The sequence below is a fragment of the Panulirus ornatus genome, chromosome 43 (genome assembly GCF_036320965.1).
Source record: "Panulirus ornatus isolate Po-2019 chromosome 43, ASM3632096v1, whole genome shotgun sequence".
Taxonomy (NCBI): Eukaryota; Metazoa; Arthropoda; class Malacostraca; order Decapoda; family Palinuridae; genus Panulirus; species Panulirus ornatus.
In genome coordinates, this window is record NC_092266.1 from 15,730,081 (window position 1) to 15,750,756 (window position 20,676).

The following is a 20,676-nucleotide window of genomic DNA, read 5'->3' on the forward strand; positions in this document are numbered from 1 at the left end:
AAAGAGAAGAGAGAGGCATTTGGATGATTTTTGCAGGTAGGTAGTGCAAATGACTGGGAGATGTATAAAAGAAAGAGGCAGGAGGTCAAGAGAAAGGTGCAAGAGGTGAAAAAGAGGGCAAATGAAAGTTGGGATGAGAGAGCATCATTAAATTATAGGGAGAATAAATTATACAACAATGTTTTATGGTTGCGAGGCGTGAGCTATGGATAGAGTTGTGCGCAGGAGGATGGATGTGCTGGAAATGAGATGTTTGAGGACAATGCGTGGTGTGAGGTGGTTTGATCGAGTAAGTAACGTAAGGGTAAGAGAGATGTGTGGAAATAAAAAGAGCGTGGTTGAGAGAGCAGAAGAGGGTGTTTTGAAATGGTTTGGGCACATGGAGAGAATGAGTGAGGAAAGATTGACCAAGAGGATATATGTGTCGGAGGTGGAGGGAACGAGGAGAAGTGGGAGACCAAATTGGAGGTGGAAGGATGGAGTGAAGAAGATTTTGTGTGATCGGGGCCTGAACATGCAGGAGGGTGAAAGGAGGGCAAGGAATAGAGTGAATTGGATCGATGTGGTATACCGGGGTTGACGTGCTGTCAGTGGATTGAATCGGGGCATGTGAAGCGTCTGGGGTAAACCATGGAAAGCTGTGTAGGTATGTATATTTGCGTGTGTGGACGTATGTATATACATGTGTATGGGGGTGGGTTGGGCCATTTCTTTTGTCTGTTTCCTTGCGCTACCTCGCAAACGCGGGAGACAAAAAAAAAAAAAAAGATGTTTTGGAAGGAGGCAAATAAAGTGTATAAGACAAGAGAACAAATGGGAACATCAGTGAAGGGGGCTAATGGGGAGGTAATGATAAGTAGTGGTGAAGTGAGAAGGAGATGGAGTGAGTATTTTGAAGGTTTGTTGAATGTGTTTGATGATAGAGTGGCAGATATAGGGTGTTTTGGTTGAGGTGGTGTGTGAAGTGAGAGGGTCAGGGAGAATGATTTGGTAAACAGAGAAGAGGTAGTGAAAGCTTTGTGGGAGATGAAAGCCAGCAAGGTGGTGGGTTTGGATGGTATTGCAGTGGAATTTATTAAAAAATGGGTGACTTTGTTGATGATTGGTTGGTGAGGATATTCAGTGTATGTATAACCGGTTCATGGTGAAGTGCCTGAGGATTGGCGGAATGCATGCATAGTGCCATTGTATAAAGGCAAAGGGGATAACGGTGAGTGCTCAAATTACAGAGGTATAAGCTTGTTAAGTATTCCTGGGAAATTATATGGGAGGGTATTGATTGAGAGGGTGATGGCATGAACAGTGCATCGGATTGGGGGGAGAGCGGTGTGGCTTCAGAAGTGGTAGAGGATGTGTGGATCAGATGTTTGCTTTGAAGAATGTATGTGAGAATTCGAAAAATGGATGGATTTGTATGTATCATTTATGGATCTGGAGGAGGCATATGATAGAGTTGATAGAGATGCTCTGTGGAAGGTATTAAGAGTATAAGGTGTGGGAGGTAAGTTGCTAGAAGCAGTGAAAAGTTTTTATCAAGGATGTAAGGCATGTGTATGAGTAGGAAGAGAGGAAAGTGATTGGTTCCTAGTGAATGTCGGTTTGTGGCATGTGGTGCATGATGTCTCCATGGTTGTTTGATTTGTTTATGGATGGGGTTGTTAGGGAGGTGAATGCAAGAGTTTTGGAGATAGGGGCAAGTATGCAGTCTGATGTGGATGAGAGGGCTTAGGAAGTGAGTTAGTTTTTGTTTGCTGATGATACAGCGCTGGTGTCTGATTCGGATGAGAAACTGCAAAAGCTGGTGACTAAGTTTGGTAAAGTGTGCTAAAGAAGAAAGCTGAGAGTAAATGTGAATAAGAGCAAGGTTATTAGGCTCACTAGGGTTGAGGGATAAGTCAATTGGGAGATAAGTTTGAATGGAGTAAAACTGGAGGAAGTAAAGTGTTTTAGATATCTGGTAGTGGATTTAGCAGTGGATGGAACCATGGAATTGGAAGTGAGTCACAGGGTCGGGGAGGGGGCGAAGGTTCTGGGAGCATTGAAGGATGTGTGGAAGGCGAGAATGATATATCGGAGAGGAAAAATGTGTATGTTTGAAGGAATAGTGGTTCCAACAATGGTATAAGGCTGTGAGGCGTGGGCTATAGATAAGGTTGTGTGAAGGAGGGTGTATTTGTTGGAAATGAAATGTTTGATGACAGTATGTGGTGTGAGATGGTTTGATCGAGTAAGTAATAAAAGGGTAAGAGAGATGTGTGGTAATGAAAAGAGTGTGGTTGAGAGAGCAGAAGGGGGTGTATTGAAATGGTTTGGCCACATGGAGAGAATGAGTGAGGAAAGATTGACAAAGAGGTATAATGTGTCAGAGGTGGAGGGAACGAGAAGTGGGAGACCAAATTGGAGGTGGAAGGATAGAGTGAAAAAGATTTTGAGGGATCAGGGCCTGAACATACAGGAGGGTGAAAGTTGTGCAAGGAATAGAATGAATTGGAATTATGTGATATACTGAGATGTCAGTGGATTGAACCAAGGCATGTGAAGCATCTGGGGTGTACAATGGAAAGTTTTGTGGGGCCTGGATGTGGAAAGGGAGCTGTGGTTTCGGTGCATTTCTCATGACAGCAGGAGACTGAGTGTGAACAAATGTGGCCTTTGTTATCTTTTCCTCATGCTACCTCCTCACGCGCGTGCACGGGCAGGGGGGTGCCATTTCATGTGTGGGGTGGTGATGGGAATGGATGAAGGCAGCAAGTATGAATATGAATTTTATTTATTTATTTCACTTTGTTGCTGTCTCCCGCGTTAGCGAGGTAGCGCAAGGAAACAGACGAAAGAATGGCCCAACACATACACATGTATATACATACATGTCCACACACGCAAATATACATACCTATTCATCTCAACATATACATATATATACACACACACAGACATATACATATATACACATGTACATAATTCATACTGTTTGCCTTTATTCATTCCCATTGCCACCCCGCCACACATGAAATAACAACCCCCTCCCCCCGTTTGTGCGCGAGGTAGCGCTAGGAAAAGACAGCAAAGGCCAAATTCGTTCACACTCAGTCTCTAGCTGTCATGTAATAATGCACCGAAACCACAGCTCTCTTTCCACATCTAGGCCCCACAGAACTTTCCATGGTTATGTACATGTGCATATATGCATATGTCTGTGTATGCATATGTTGAAATGTTTTTTTTTTTTTTTTTTTTTTTTTTTTTTTTTTTTTTTTTTTTTTTTATACTTTGTCGCTGTCTCCCGCGTCTGCGAGGTAGCGCAAGGAAACAGACGAAAGAAATGGCCCAACCCCCCCCCCCCATACACATGTACATACACATGTCCACACACGTGTATACATACCTACACAGCTTTCCATGGTCCACCCCAGACGCCTCACATGCCTTGATTCACTCCACTGACAGCACGTCAACCCCTGTATACCACATCGCTCCAATTCACTCTATTCCTTGCCCTCCTTACACCCTCCTGCATGTTCAGGCCCCGATCACACAAAATCTTTTTCACTCCATCTTTCCACCTCCAATTTGGTCTCCCTCTTCTCCTCGTTCCCTCCACCTCCGACACATATATCCTCTTGGTCAATCTTTCCTCACTCATTCTCTCCATGTGCCCAAACCATTTCAAAACACCCTCTTCTGCTCTCTCAACCACGCTCTTTTTATTTCCACACATCTCTCTTACCCTTACGTTACTTACTCGATCAAACCACCTCACACCACACATTGTCCTCAAACATCTCATTTCCAGCACATCCATCCTCCTGCGCACAACTCTATCCATAGCCCACGCCTCGCAACCATACAACATTGTTGGAACCACTATTCCTTCAAACATACCCATTTTTGCTTTCCGAGATAATGCTCTCGACTTCCACACATTTTTCAAGGCTCCCAAAATTTTCGCCCCCTCCCCCACCCTATGATCCACTTCCGCTTCCATGGTTCCATCCGCTGCCAGATCCACTCCCAGATATCTAAAACACTTCACTTCCTCCAGTTTTTCTCCATTCAAACTTACCTCCCAATTAACTTGACCCTCACCCCTACTGTACCTAATAACCTTGCTCTTATTCACATTTACTCTTAACTTTCTTCTTCCACACACTTTACCAAACTCAGTCACCAGCTTCTGCAGTTTCTCACATGAATCAGCCACCAGCGCTGTATCATCAGCGAACAACAACTGACTCACTTCCCAGGCTCTCTCATCCCCAACAGACTTCATACTTGCCCCTCTTTCCAGGACTCTTGCATTTACCTCCCTAACAACCCCATCCATAAACAAATTAAACAACCATGGAGACATCACACACCCCTGCCGCAAACCTACATTCACTGAGAACCAATCACTTTCCTCTCTTCCTACACGTACACATGCCTTACATCCTCGATAAAAACTTTTCACTGCTTCTAACAACTTGCCTCCCACACCATATATTCTTAATACCTTCCACAGAGCATCTCTATCAACTCTATCATATGCCTTCTCCAGATCCATAAATGCTACATACAAATCCATTTGCTTTTCTAAGTATTTCTCACATACATTCTTCAAAGCAAACACCTGATCCACACATCCTCTACCACTTCTGAAACTGCACTGCTCTTCCCCAATCTGATGCTCTGTACATGCCTTCACCCTCTCAATCAATACCCTCCCATATAATTTACCAGGAATACTCAACAAACTTATACCTCTGTAATTTGAGCACTCACTCTTATCCCCTTTGCCTTTGTACAATGGCACTATGCACGCATTCCGCCAATCCTCAGGCACCTCACCATGAGTCATACATACATTAAATAACCTTACCAACCAGTCAACAATACAGTCACCCCCTTTTTTAATAAATTCCACTGCAATACCATCCAAACCTGCTGCCTTGCCGGCTTTCGTCTTCCGCAAAGCTTTTACTACCTCTTCTCTGTTTACCAAATCATTTTCCCTAACCCTCTCACTTTGCACACCACCTCGACCAAAACACCCTATATCTGCCACTCTGTCATCAGACACATTCAACAAACCTTCAAAATACTCATTCCATCTCCTTCTCACATCACCACTACTTGTTATCACCTCCCCATTTACGCCCTTCACTGAAGTTCCCATTTGCTCCCTTGTCTTACGCACCCTATTTACCTCCTTCCAGAACATCTTTTTATTCTCCCTAAAATTTACTGATAGTCTCTCACCCCAACTCTCATTTGCCCTTTTTTTCACCTCTTGCACCTTTCTCTTGACCTCCTGTCTCTTTCTTTTATACTTTTCCCACTCAATTGCATTTTTTCCCTGCAAAAATCGTCCAAATGCCTCTCTCTTCTCTTTCACTAATACTCTTACTTCTTCATCCCACCACTCACTACCCTTTCTAAACAGCCCACCTCCCACTCTTCTCATGCCACAAGCATCTTTTGCGCAATCCATCACTGATTCCCTAAATACATCCCATTCCTCCCCCACTCCCCTTACTTCCATTGTTCTCACCTTTTTCCATTCTGTACACAGTCTCTCCTGGTACTTCCCCACACAGGTCTCCTTCCCAAGCTCACTTACTCTCACCACCTTCTTCACCCCAAAATGTTGAAATGTATAGGTATGTATATGTGCATGTGTGGTTATGCATGTATATACATGTGTATATGGGTGGGTTGGGCCATTCTTTTGCCTGTTTCCTTGCGCTGCGTTACTAACGCGGGAGACAACGACAAATTATAATGAATTGATAAATATATATGTTCATGCACGAGCGTGTATGTATATATGTGTGTATATGAGTGCATGGGTATTTGTTTGTCTGTTTCCTGCGCTACATTGCCGATGGGGAAACAGAGATCAAGTATAATAGATAAGTAGATGAATAAAGAATATATATTTTTATTTCAGGAAACTAGGTTTGGACCTTGTACCACGTGTGGATGGTGAGATGGTAGATCCTGATGCTGTCAGCGTAGTAGAACTTCATCAAGTGGTATGCCTGCATTCATTTTCGTTATTATTTGTATGATTATGTACATTTTTTCTTTGGCCTGATTTAGTTGGGCGTTAGGCCCCTTATTTTAACATACAAATATTGCAGATATTCTTCAGACATTTTTATCTTTTATATTTTCATTCTTTCGTCTGTTTTCTTGCGCTACCTCGCAAATGCGGGAGACAGCGACGAGGTATAAAAAAAAAAAAAAAAAATTTCATTCATGAGTTAATTGTTTCAAGCAAAGGTAGATCTGCCTCAGGGGTGTGTGATGTCACCATGGCCATTTGATTTGTTTATGGTTGGTATGATGGCAATTATGCAGTCTTTAGAGGATGGTAGGGCCTGGGATATTAATCAGTTATTGTTTGCTAATGATACAGCACTGGTAGTAGATTCAAGTGAGAAACTGCAGAAATTGGTGACTGAGTTTAGAACAATGTGTCTGAAAGGAAGAAGCTGAGAGTAAATGTGAATAAAAGCAAGGTTATTAGGTTTAGCATGGTTTAGGGACAGGTTAGATGGGGTATGAATTCAAATGGAGAAAATATGGAGGAAGTAAATTGCCTTAGATACCAAGGAGTGTACATCGCAGCAAATAGAACAATGGAAACTGAAGTGAATCACAGGATGGGTGAGGAGGTGAAGGTTCTGGGAGCATTAAAGAATGTGTGGAAAGAGAGATCATTATCTGGGAGGGCAAAATGGGTATGTTTGAAGGTATATTATCCCCAACAACTTATATGAATGCAAGGCATAGGCTGTAGATGATTTTTGTGTGAAGGAGGATGGAGATTTTGGGAAAGAAATGTTTGAGGACATTATGTGGTGTGAGGTGATTTTATCGAGTAAGCAATGAAAGGGTATGAGAGGCATTTCAAATATACATACCCATACATCTCAATGTACACATATATATACACACACAGACACCTACATATATACACATGCACACAATTCACACTGTCTGCCTTTATTCATTCCCATCGCCACCTCGCCACACATGGAATAACATCCCCCTCCCCCCTCATGTGTGCGAGGTAGCGCTAGGAAAAGACAACAAAGGCCCCATTCGTTCACACTCAGTCTCTAGCTGCCATGCAATAACGCCCGAAACCACAGCTCCCTTTCCGCATCCAGGGCCCACACAACTTTCCATGGTTTACCCCAGACGCTTCACATGCCCTGATTCAATCCATTGACAGCACGTCTACCCCGGTATACCACATCGATCCAATTCACTCTATTCCTTGCCCGCCTTTCACCCTCCTGCATTTTCAGGCCCCGATCACTCAAAATCTTTTTCACTCCATCTTTCCACCTCCAACTTGGTCTCCCACTTCTCCTCGTTCCCTCCACCTCCGACACATATATCCTCTTGGTCAATCTTTCCTCACTCATTCTCTCCATGTGCCCAAACCATTTCAAAACACCCTCTTCTGCTCTCTCAACCACGCTCTTTTTATTTCCACACATCTCTCTTACCCTTACATTACTTACTCGATCAAACCACCTCACACCACATATTGTCCTCAAACATCTCATTTCCAGCACATCCACCCTCCTGCACACAACTCTATCCATAGCCCATGCCTCGCAACCATACAACATTGTTGGAACCACTATTCCTTCAAACATACCCATTTTTGCTTTCCGAGATAATGTTCTCGACTTCCACACATTCTTCAAGGCTCTCAGGATTTTCGCCCCCTCCCCCACCCTATGATTCACTTCCGCTTCCATGGTTCCATCTGCTGCCAGATCCATTTATAGTGCTACCTAGCTGTACAGGAGATGGAGAACAAATATATATATATATATATATATATTTTTTTTTTTTTCAAACTATTCGCCATTTCCCGTGTTAGCGAGGTAGCGTTAAGAACAGAGGACTGGGCCTTTGAGGGAATATCCTCACCTGGCCCCCTTCTCTGTTCCTTCTTTTGGAAAATTAAGAAAAAAATGAGAGGGGAGGATTTCCAGCCACCCGCTCCCTTCCCTTTTAGTCGCCTTCTACGACACGCAGGGAATACGTGGGAAGTATTCTTTCTCCCCTATCCCCAGGGATATATATATATATATATGTTTATTTTATTTATTATACTTTGTCGCTGTCTCCCGCGTTTGCGAGGTAGCGCAAGGAAACAACGAAAGAAATGGCCCAACCCCCCCCATACACATGTATATACATACGTCCACACACGCAAATATACATACCTACACAGCTTTCCATGGTTTACCCCAGACGCTTCACATGCCTTGCTTCAATCCACTGACAGCACGTCAACCCCGGTATACCACATCGCTCCAATTCACTCTATTCCTTGCCCTCCTTTCACCCTCCTGCATGTTCAGGCCCCGATCACACAAAATCTTTTTCACTCCATCTTTCCACCTCCAATTTGGTCTCCCTCTTCTCCTTGTTCCCTCCACCTCCGACACATATATCCTCTTGGTCAATCTTTCCTCACTCATCCTCTCCATGTGCCCAAACCACTTCAAAACACCCTCTTCTGCTCTCTCAACCACGCTCTTTTTATTTCCACACATCTCTCTTACCCTTACGTTACTCACTCGATCAAACCACCTCACACCACACATTGTCCTCAAACCTCTCATTTCCAGCACATCCATCCTCCTGCGCACAACTCCATCCATAGCCCACGCCTCGCAACCATACAACATTGTTGGAACCACTATTCCTTCAAACATACCCATTTTTGCTTTCCGAGATAATGTTCTCGACTTCCACACATTCTTCAAGGCCCCCAGAATTTTCGCCCCCTCCCCCACCCTATGATCCACTTCCGCTCCCATGGTTCCATCCGCTGCCAGATCCACTCCCAGATATCTAAAACACTTCACTTCCTCCAGTTTTTCTCCATTCAAACTCACCTCCCAATTGACTTGACCCTCAACCCTACTGTACCTAATAACCTTGCTCTTATTCACATTTACTCTTAACTTTCTTCTTCCACACACTTTTCCAAACTCAGTCACCAGCTTCTGCAGTTTCTCACATGAATCAGCCACCAGCGCTGTATCATCAGCGAACAACAACTGACTCACTTCCCAAGCTCTCTCATCCCCAACAGACTTCATACTTGCCCCTCTTTCCAAAACTCTTGCATTTACCTCCCTAACAACCCCATCCATAAACAAATTAAACAACCATGGAGACATCACACACCCCTGCCGCAAACCTACATTCACTGAGAACCAATCACTTTCCTCTCTTCCTACACGTACACATGCCTTACATCCTCGATAAAAACTTTTCACTGCTTCTAACAACTTTCCTCCCACACCATATATTCTTAATACCTTCCACAGAGCATCTCTATCAACTCTATCATATGCCTTCTCCAGATCCATAAATGCTATATACAAATCCATTTGCTTTTCTAAGTATTTCTCACATACATCCTTCAAAGCAAACACCTGATCCACACATCCTCTACCACTTCTGAAACCACACTGCTCTTCCCCAATCTGATGCTCTGTACATGCCTTCACCCTCTCAATCAATACCCTCCCATATAATTTACCAGGAATACTCAACAAACTTATACCTCTGTAATTTGAGCACTCACTCTTATCCCCTTTGCCTTTGTACAATGGCACTATGCACGCATTCCGCCAATCCTCAGGCACCTTACCATGAGTCATACATACATTGAATAACCTTACCAACCAGTCAACAATACAGTCACCCCCTTTTTTAATAAATTCCACTGCAATACCATCCAAACCTGCTGCCTTGCCGGCTTTCATCTTCCGCAAAGCTTTCACTACCTCTTCTCTGTTTACCAAATCATTTTCCCTAACCCTCTCACTTTGCACACCACCTCGACCAAAACACCCTATATCTGCCACTCTATCATCAAACACATTCAACAAACCTTCAAAATACTCACTCCATCTCCTTCTCACATCACCACTACTTGTTATCACCTCCCCATTTGCGCCCTTCACTGAAGTTCCCATTTGCTCCCTTGTCTTATGCACTTTATTTACCACCTTCCAGAACATCTTTTTATTCTCCCTAAAATTTAATGATACTCTCTCACCCCAACTCTCATTTGCCCTTTTTTTCACCTCTTGCACCTTTCTCTTGACCTCCTGTCTCTTTCTTTTATACATCTCCCACTCAATTGCATTTTTTCCCTGCAAAAATCGTCCAAATGCCTCTCTCTTCTCTTTCACTAATACTCTTACTTCTTCATCCCACCACTCACTACCCTTTCTAATCAACCCACCTCCCACTCTTCTCATGCCACAAGCATCTTTTGCGCAATCCATCACTGATTCCCTAAATACATCCCATTCCTCCCCCACTCCCCTTACTTCCATTGTTCTCACCTTTTTCCATTCTGTACTCAGTCTCTCCTGGTACTTCCTCACACAGGTCTCCTTCTCAAGCTCACTTACTCTCACCACCCTCTTCACCCCAACATTCACTCTTCTTTTCTGAGAACCCATACAAATCTTCACCTTAGCCTCCACAAGATAATGATCAGACATCCCTCCAGTTGCACCTCTCAGCACATTAACATCCAAAAGTCTCTGTTTCGCACGCCTGTCAATTAACACGTAATCCAATAACGCTCTCTGGCCATCTCTCCTACTTACATAAGTATACTTATGTATATCTCGCTTTTTAAACCAGGTATTCCCAATCATCAGTCCTTTTTCAGCACATAAATCTACAAGCTCTTCACCATTTCCATTTACAACACTGAACACCCCATGTATACCAATTATTCCCTCAACTGCCACATTACTCACCTTTGCATTCAAATCACCCATCACTATGACCCGGTCTCGTGCATCAAAACCACTAACACACTCATTCAGCTGCTCCCAAAACACTTGCCTCTCTTGATCTTTCTTCTCATGCTCAGGTGCATATGCACCAATAATCACCCACCTCTCTCCATCAACTTTCAGATTTACCCATATTAATCGAGAATTTACTTTCTTACACTCTATCACATACTCCCACAACTCCTGTTTCAGGAGTATTGCTACTCCTTCCCTTGCTCTTGTCCTCTCACTAACCCCTGACTTTACTCCCCAGACATTCCCAAACCACTCTTCCCCTTTACCCTTGAGCTTCGTTTCACTCAGAGCCAAAACATCCAGGTTCCTTTCCTCAAACATACTACCTATCTCTCCTTTTTTCACATCTTGGTTACATCCACACACATTTAGGCACATTTAAGCAGTGAAAAGTTTTTATCGAGGATGTAAGGCATGTGTACGTGTAGGAAGAGAGGAAAGTGATTGGTTCTCAGTGAATGTAGGTTTGTGGCAGGGGTGTGTGATGTCTCCATGGTTGTTTAATTTGTTTATGGATGGGGTTGTTAGGGAGGTAAATGCAAGAGTTTTGGATAGAGGGGCAAGTATGAAGTCTGTTGGGGGTGAGAGAGCTTGGGAAGTGAGTCAGTTGTTGTTCGCTGATAATACAGCGCTGGTGGCTGATTCATGTGAGAAACTGCAGAAGCTGGTGACTGAGTTTGGTAAAGTGTGTGGAAGAAGAAAGTTAAGAGTAAATGTGAATAAGAGCAAGGTTATTAGGTACAGTAGGGTTGAGGGTCAAGTCAATTGGGAGGTGAGTTTGAATGGAGAAAAACTGGAGGAAGTGAAGTGTTTTAGATATCTGGGAGTGGATCTGGCAGCGGATGGAACCATGGAAGCGGAAGTGGATCATAGGGTGGGGGAGGGGGCGAAAATTCTGGGGGCCTTGAAGAATGTGTGGAAGTCGAGAACATTATCTCGGAAAGCAAAAATGGGTATGTTTGAAGGAATAGTGGTTCCAACAATGTTGTATGGTTGCGAGGCGTGGGCTATGGATAGAGTTGTGCGCAGGAGGATGGATGTGCTGGAAATGAGATGTTTGAGGACAATGTGTGGTGTGAGGTGGTTTGATCGAGTGAGTAACGTAAGGGTAAGAGAGATGTGTGGAAATAAAAAGAGCGTGGTTGAGAGAGCAGAAGAGGGTGTTTTGAAGTGGTTTGGGCACATGGAGAGAATGAGTGAGGAAAGATTGACCAAGAGGATATATGTGTCGGAGGTGGAGGGAACGAGGAGAAGAGGGAGACCAAATTGGAGGTGGAAAGATGGAGTGAAAAAGATTTTGTGTGATCAGGGCCTGAACATTCAGGAGGGTGAAAGGAGGGCAAGGAATAGAGTGAATTGGAGCGATGTGGTATAACGGGGTTGATGTGCTGTCAGTGGATTGAATCAAGGCATGTGAAGTGTCTGGGGTAAACCATGGAAAGCTGTGTAGGTATGTATATTTGCTTGTGTGGACGTATGTATATACATGTGTATGGGGGGGGGGTTGGGCCATTTCTTTCGTCTGTTTCCTTGCGCTACCTCGCAAACGCGGGAGACAGTGGCAAAAAAAAAAAAAAAAAAAAAAAAAAAAGATGTTCTGGAAGGAGGTAAATAAAGTGCGTAAGACAAGGGAGCAAATGGGAACTTCAGTGAAGGGCGCAAATGGGGAGGTGATAACAAGTAGTGGTGATGTGAGAAGGAGATGGAGTGAGTATTTTGAAGGTTTGTTGAATGTGTTTGATGATAGAGTGGCAGATATAGGGTGTTTTGGTCGAGGTGGTGTGCAAAGTGATAGGGTTAGGGAAAATGATTTGATAAACAGAGAAGAGGTAGTAAAAGCTTTGCGGAAGATGAAAGCCGGCAAGGCAGCAGGTTTGGATGGTATTGCAGTGGAATTTATTAAAAAAGGGGGTGACTGTATTATTGACTGGTTGGTAAGGTTATTTAATGTATGTATGACTCATGGTGAGGTGCCTGAGGATTGGCGGAATGCGTGCATAGTACCATTGTGCAAAGGCAAAGGGGATAAGAGTGAGTGCTCAAATTACAGAGGTATAAGTTTGTTGAGTATTCCTGGTAAATTATATGGGAGGGTATTGATTGAGAGGGTGAAGGCATGTACAGAGCATCAGATTGGGGAAGAGCAGTGTGGTTTCAGAAGTGGTAGAGGATGTGTGGATCAGGTGTTTGCTTTGAAGAATGTATGTGAGAAATACTTAGAAAAGCAAATGGATTTGTATGTAGCATTTATGGAACGGGAGAAGGCATATGATAGAGTTGATAGAGATGCTCTGTGGAAGGTATTAAGAATATATGGTGTGGGAGGCAAGTTGTTAGAAGCAGTGAAAAGTTTTTATCGAGGATGTAAGGCATGTGTACGTGTAGGAAGAGAGGAAAGTGATTGGTTCTCAGTGAATGTAGGTTTGCGGCAGGGGTGTGTGATGTCTCCATGGTTGTTTAATTTGTTTATGGATGGGGTTGTTAGGGAGGTGAATGCAAGAGTTTTGGAAAGAGGGGCAAGTATGAAGTCTGTTGTGGATGAGAGAGCTTGGGAAGTGAGTCAGTTGTTGTTCGCTGATGATACAGCGCTGGTGGCTGATTCATGTGAGAAACTGCAGAAGCTGGTGACTGAGTTTGGTAAAGTGTGTGAAAGAAGAAAGTTAAGAGTAAATGTGAATAAGAGCAAGGTAATTAGGTGCAGTAGGGTTGAGGGTCTAGTCAATTGGGAGGTAAGTTTGAATGGAGAAAAACTGGAGGAAGTAAAGTGTTTTAGATATCTGGGAGTGGATCTAGCAGCGGATGGAACGATGGAAGTGGAAGTTGATCATAGGGTGGGGAGGGGGCGAAAATCCTGGGAGCCTTGAAGAATGTGTGGAAGTCGAGAACATTATCTCGGAAAGCAAAAATGGGTATGTTTGAAGGAATAGTGGTTCCAACAATGTTGTATGGTTGCGAGGCGTGGGCTATGGATAGAGTTGTGCGCAGGAGGATGGATGTGCTGGAAATGAGATGTTTGAGGACAATGTGTGGTGTGAGGTGGTTTGATCGAGTAAGTAACGTAAGGGTAAGAGAGATGTGTGGAAATAAAAAGAGCGTGGTTGAGAGAGCAGAAGAGGGTGTTTTGAAATGGTTTGGGGACATGGAGAGAATGAGTGAGGAAAGGTTAACCAAGAGGATATATGTGTCGGAGGTGGAGGGAACGAGGAGAAGTGGGAGACCAAATTGAAGGTGGAAAGATGGAGTGAAAAAGATTTTGTGTGATCGGGGCCTGAACATGCAGGAGGGTGAAAGGAGGGCAAGGAATAGAGTGAATTGGATCGATGTGGTATACCGGGGTTGACGTGCTGTCAGTGGATTGAATCAGGGCATGTGAAGCGTCTGGGGTAAACCATGGAAAGCTGTGTAGGTATGTATATTTGCGTGTGTGGACGTATGTATATACATGTGTATGGGGGTGGGTTGGGCCATTTCTTTCGTCTGTTTCCTTGCGCTACCTCGCAAACGCGGGAGACAGCGACAAGCAAAAAAAAAAGAATATATATGTGTGCGTGTGTGTGTGTGTGTGCGTGAGGATGGATCGTTCTCTGTCTGCTTCCCGGCAGATATACATAAGTATATACATAATTATATACATAAGTATACGTATGTAAGTAGGAGAGATGGCCAGAGAGTGTTATTGGATTACGTGTTAATTGATAGACGTGCGAAAGAGAGACTTTTGGATGTTAATGTGCTGAGAGGTGCAACTGGAGGGATGTCTGATCATTATCTTGTGGAGGCGAAGGTGAAGATTTGTGGGGGTTTTTAGAAGAGAAGAGAGAATGTTGGGGTGAAGAGAGTGGTGAGAGTAAGTGAGCTTGGGAAGGAGACTTGTGTGAGGAAGTACCAGGAGAGACTGAGTACAGAATGGAAAAAGGTGAGAACAAAGGAGGTAAGGGGAGTGGGGGAGGAATGGGATGTATTTAGGGAAGCAGTGATGGCTTGCGTAAAAGATGTTTGTGGCATGAGAAGCGTGGGAGGTGGGTTGATTAGAAAAGGTAGTGAGTGGTGGGATGAAGAAGTAAGATTATTAGTGAAAGAGAAGAGAGAGGCATTTGAATGATTTTTGCAGGGAAAAAGTGCAAATGAGTGGGAGAGGTATAAAAGAAAGAGGCAGGAGGTCAAGAGAAAGGTGCAAGAGGTGAAAAAGAGGGCAAATGAGAGTTGGGGTGAGAGAGTATCATTAAATTTTAGGGAGAATAAAAAGATGTACTGGAAGGAGGTAAATAAAGTGCATAAGACAAGGGAGCAAATGGGAACTTCAGTGAAGGGGGCTAATGGGGAGGTGATAACAAGTAGTGGTGATGTGAGAAGGAGATGGAGTGAGTATTTTGACGGTTTGTTGAATGTGTTTGATGACAGAGTGGCAGATATAGGGTGTTTTGGTCGAGGTGGCGTGCAAAGTGAGAGGGTTAGGGAAAATGATTTGGTAAATAGAGAAGAGGTAGTAAAAGCTTTACGGAAGATGAAAGCCGGCAAAGCAGCAGGTTTGGATGGTATTGCAGTGGAATTTATTAAAAAAGGGGGTGACTGTATTATTGACTGGTTGGTAAGGTTATTTAATGTATGTATGATTCATGATGAGGTGCCTGAGGATTGGCGGAATGCTTGCATAGTGCCATTGTACAAAGGCAAAGGGGATAAGAGTGAGTGCTCAAATTACAGAGGTATAAGTTTGTTGAGTATTCCTGGTAAATTATATGGAAGGGTATTGATTGATAGGGTGAAGGGGTGTACAGAGCATCATATTGGGGAAGAGCAGTGTGGTTTCAGAAGTGGTAGAGGATGTGTGGATCAGGTGTTTGCTATGAAGAATGTATGTGAGAAATACTTAGAAAAACAAATGGATTTGTATGTAGCATTTATGGATCTGGAGAAGGCATATGATAGAGTTGATAGAGATGCTCTGTGGAAGGTTTTAAGAATATATGATGTGGGAGGCAAGTTGTTAGAAGCAGTGAAAAGTTTTTATCGAGGATGTAAGGCATGTGTCCGTGTAGGAAGAGAGGAAAGTGATTGGTTCTCAGTGAATGTAGGTTTGCGGCAGGGGTGTGTGATGTCTCCATGGTTGTTTAATTTGTTTATGGATGGGGTTGTTAGGGAGGTGAGTGCAAGAGTTTTGGAAAGAGGGGCAAGTATGCAGTCTGTTGGGGATGAGAGAGCTTGGGAAGTGAGTCAGTTGTTGTTCGCTGATGATACAGCGCTGGTGGCTGATTCATGTAAGAAACTGCAGAAGCTGGTGACTGAGTTTGGTAAAGTGTGTGAAAGAAGAAAGTTAAGAGTAAATGTGAATAAGAGCAAGGTTATTAGGTACAGTAGGGTTGAGGGTCAAGTTAATTGGGAGGTAAGTTTGAATGGAGAAAAACTGGAGGAAGTAAAGTGTTTTAGATATCTGGGAGTGGATCTGGGAGCGGATGGAGCCATAGAAGCGGAAGTGAATCATAGGGTGGGGGAGGGGGCGAAAATTCTGAGAGCCTTGAAGAATGTTTGGAAGTCGAGAACATTATCTCGGAAATCAAAAATGGGTATGTTTGAAGGAATAGTGGTTCCAACAATGTTGTATGGTTGCGAGGCGTGGGCTATGGATAGAGTTGTGCGCAGGAGGGTGGATGCGCTGGAAATGAGATGTTTTAGGACAATATGTGGTGTGAGGTGGTTTGATCGAGTAAGTAATGTAAGGGTGAGAGAGATGTGTGGAAATAAAAAGAGTGTGGTTGAGAGAGCAGAAGAGGGTGTTTTGAAATGGTTAGGCCACAAGGAGAGAATGAGTGAGGAAAGATTGACCAAGAGGATATGTGTGTCAGAGGTGGAGGGAACGAGGAGAAGTGGGAGACCAAATTGGAGGTGGAAAGATGGAGTGAAAAAGATTTTGAGTTATCGGGGCCTGAACATGCAGGAGGGTGAAAGGCGTGCAAGGAATAGAGTGAATTGGAACGATGTGGTATACCGGGGTCGACGTGCTGTCAATGGATTGAACCAGGGCATGTGAAGCGTCTGGGGTAAACCATGGAAAGTGTGTGGGGCCTGGATGTGGAAAGGGAGCTGTGGTTTCGGTGCATTATTACATGACAGCTAGAGTGTGAACGAATGGGGCCTTTGTTGTCTTTCCTAGTGCTACCTCACACACATGAGGGGGGAGGGGGTTGTTATTCCATGTGTGGCGAGGTGGCGATGGGAACAAATAAAGGCAGACAGTATGAATTATGTACATGTGTATATATGTATATGTCTGTGTGTGTATATATATGTGTACATTGAGATGTATAGGTATGTATATTTGCGTGTGTGGACGTGTATGTATATATATCTGTATGTGGGCGGGTTGGGCCATTCTTTCGTTTGTTTCCTTGCGCTACCTCGCTAATGCGGGAGACAGCGACAAAGCAAAATAAATAGATAAAATATATAATATATATATATATATTATCCCTGGGATAATATATCAGGTGGATCAGGTGTTTGCTTTGAAGAATGTATGTGAGAAATACTTAGAAAAGCAAATGGATTTGTATGTAGCATTTATGGATCTGGAGAAGGCATATGATAGAGTTGATAGAGATGCTCTGTGGAAGGTATTAAGAATATATGGTGTGGGAGGCAAGTTGTTAGAAGCAGTGAAAAGTTTTTATCGAGGATGTAAGGCATGTGTACGTGTAGGAAGAGAGGAAAGTGATTGGTTCTCAGTGAATGTAGGTTTGCGGCAGGGGTGTGTGATGTCTCCATGGTTGTTTAATTTGTTTATGGATGGGGTTGTAAGGGAGGTAAATGCAAGAGTCCTGGAAAGAGGGGCAAGTATGAAGTCTGTTGGGGATGAGAGAGCTTGGGAAGTGAGTCAGTTGTTGTTCGCTGATGATACAGCGCTGGTGGCTGATTCATGTGAGAAACTGCAGAAGCTGGTGACTGAGTTTGGTAAAGTGTGTGGAAGAAGAAAGTTGAGAGTAAATGTGAATAAGAGCAAGGTTATTAGGTACAGTAGGGGTGAGGGTCAAGTCAATTGGGAGGTGAGTTTGAATGGAGAAAAACTGGAGGAAGTGAAGTGTTTTAGATATCTGGGAGTGGATCTGTCAGCGGATGGAACCATGGAAGCGGAAGTGGATTATAGGGTGGGGGAGGGGGCGAAAATTTTGGGAGCCTTGAAAAATGTGTGGAAGTCGAGAACACTATCTCGGAAAGCAAAAATGGGTATGTTTGAGGGAATAGTGGTTCCAACAATGTTGTATGGTTGCGAGGCGTGGGCTATGGATAGAGATGTGCGCAGGAGGATGGATGTGCTGGAAATGAGATGTTTGAGGACAATGTGTGGTGTGAGGTGGTTTGATCGAGTAAGTAACGTAAGGGTAAGAGAGATGTGTGGAAATAAAAAGAGCGTGGTTGAGAGAGCAGAAGAGGGTGTTTTGAAATGGTTTGGGCACATGGAGAGAATGAGTGAGGAGAGATTGACCAAGAGGATATATGTGTCGGAGGTGGAGGGAACGAGGAGAAGAGGGAGACCAAATTGGAGGTGGAAAGATGGAGTGAAAAAGATTTTGTGTGATCGGGGCCTGAACATGCAGGAGGGTGAAAGGAGGGCAAGAAATAGAGTGAATTGGAGTCATGTGGTATACAGGGGTTGACATGCTGTCAGTGGATTGAAGCAAGGCATGTGAAGCGTCTGGGGTAAACCATGGAAAGCTGTGTAGGTATGTATATTTGCGTGTGTGGACGTGTGTATGTACATGTGTATGGGGGGGGGGGGTTGGGCCATTTCTTTCGTCTGTTTCCTTGCGCTACCTCGCAAACGCGGGAGACAGCGACAAAGTATAAAAAAAAAAAAAAAAAAAAAAATTATCCCTGGGGATAGGGGAGAAAGAATACTTCCCACGTATTCCCTGCGTGTCGTAGAATGCGACTAAAAGGGAAGGGAGCGGGGGGCTGGAAATCCTCCCCTCTCATTTTTTTTTTTCTTTTTTTTTTTCTCCAAAAGAAGGAACAGAGAAGGGGGCCAGGTGATGATATTCCCTCAAAGGCCCAGTCCTCTGTTCTTAATGCTACCTCGCTAATGCGGGAAATGGCGAATAGTATGAAAAAAAAAATATATATATATGTATATATACATAGTACCATCTGTCTGCGTATTGGGAGCATTAATTATGGATGCGTATTGAGCCAGCACTTCAGTGGTTGTCAAGTTTCATTTCTTTGACCCAGATAGTTGTCTTTATTTCTGCCTCACTTACATGTGGACTCCTGGCGTTCTCTCCACAAATATACAGTCTCCTGGACAAGACTTACCTCATACAACTCATTCTTTGTAACTCTAGATTTTCCTCTGGTGAGCGCATTTTGCTCGCCCTGCCTTTTGTCAAAATGGTAAGAGCAATAGATAGAAGAAGTAGGTGGGAACATATGGTGGAAGAAGGTAGGAGCAATATCTGGTAGCATTCGCTAGTAGTGGTAGTGATTTTGAATATTAGTCAGGAAAATTAGTTAGAAGTAGTTGGTAGGAACATTAGATAGGAGCCTCGAAAAACACTGCATTAGAGTTGCCTGCTGTCCCTGGTCTGTTAAGGATGAGGCGCTAAAGCTCTACAGTTATGGAGACTTTTGCCAGGGCCTTGCCAGGGCCACACCCTTGAGGGAGTTGGGAACGGGCATCAGATATAGATAGATAGATGTCATTCATTGCAAATATCTAATTACATGTAGGGATTTTAGATTGGCTGTATGATTTTGATTTGATTCGTATACTCTTTTCTTCCAGCATGTTCAGAGTGCCGAGGCTTCACAGGCACATCCCCAGGTAAGATATGAATAAAGTATTAGCTAAGTTTGCCTAGTGCTTACATTTCTTAAGTAGAGTGTTGTTAGGTGAAGGCCAAGTTAGGGTGCTCATATATAATATTTCATGGCTGAATGAAATGAATACCAACTTTTGTTTTAGATATTAGATCCTCTTGAAAATAGTTGTCAGAAATCATTAAGAAAGTATATTTTTTGAATAAGAGTATGAGCTGTATGAAGATTTATAAAGAATTTTTATTATGAAGCAGTCATAAATGTTTACAAATTACAAAAACAAAATTTTTAAATCGCGTCTTTTTTAGGTGATTTCTGACAAAAAGTCAGTGCCACAGAAAGTTCTCAACTATGTTTTTGCATTTGTTAAGGCATAGGTTACTTTTAGCCATCAGTAGAATTGGATTGAATTTTAACACTCTTCATGATAATGTTTACTTCTATTGTCTTTTGAATTTTCCTGTCTGCTATTCTCTGCCTGTCTTTCATTCAAACTTCATACAGCTTGGTGCATAATCTCTGATGTGTGTGTGGGTAAAGATTCACCAAGACTAAGCTTGTTAAGGGCTCATGTCAGTGACATCCCACTCTTGTGCTATTCCTGGCACAGGTCAGATGTGTGTGTTTGGGTTGCTGTTACTGACATAGTGTGGCTGGTAATAGCCACCCTTTAGTTTAGTGGGCTCTTAAGTTAGAGCATGTGTGTTTTGTAAACTAGGAACGTTGAAGAATGTGCGAAAGGCGAGAATGTTATCTTGGAGGGCAGTAATGGGTATGATTGAAGGAATAGTGGTTCCAACAATGTTATATGGTTGTGAGGCATGGGCTATACATAGGGTTGCACAGAAGATGGAAGTTTGGTAATGAAAAGAGTGTGGTTGAGAGAGCAGAAGAGGGTGTGTTGAAATGGTTTGGATAAATTGTCCTCAAACATCTCGTTTCCAGCACATCCGCCCTCCCACACAACTCTGTCTATAGCGCCACGCCTCGCTACCATATATCA

At 43.4% G+C, this 20,676-nt stretch overlaps 1 protein-coding gene across 3 annotated transcripts in view; it reads left to right on the plus strand.

The window, feature by feature from the left end:
* The window catches only part of spg (dedicator of cytokinesis spg), a 392,951-nt gene that overhangs the window by 48,933 nt on the left and 323,342 nt on the right, over window positions 1-20,676 (plus strand). For all 3 annotated transcript variants that reach the window (XM_071687033.1, XM_071687034.1, XM_071687035.1), the window contains exons 6-7: window positions 5,930-6,014; window positions 19,639-19,677. In XM_071687033.1, coding sequence (XP_071543134.1) covers window positions 5,930-6,014; window positions 19,639-19,677 — 124 coding nt within the window. The remainder of the gene's footprint in view (window positions 1-5,929; window positions 6,015-19,638; window positions 19,678-20,676) is intronic.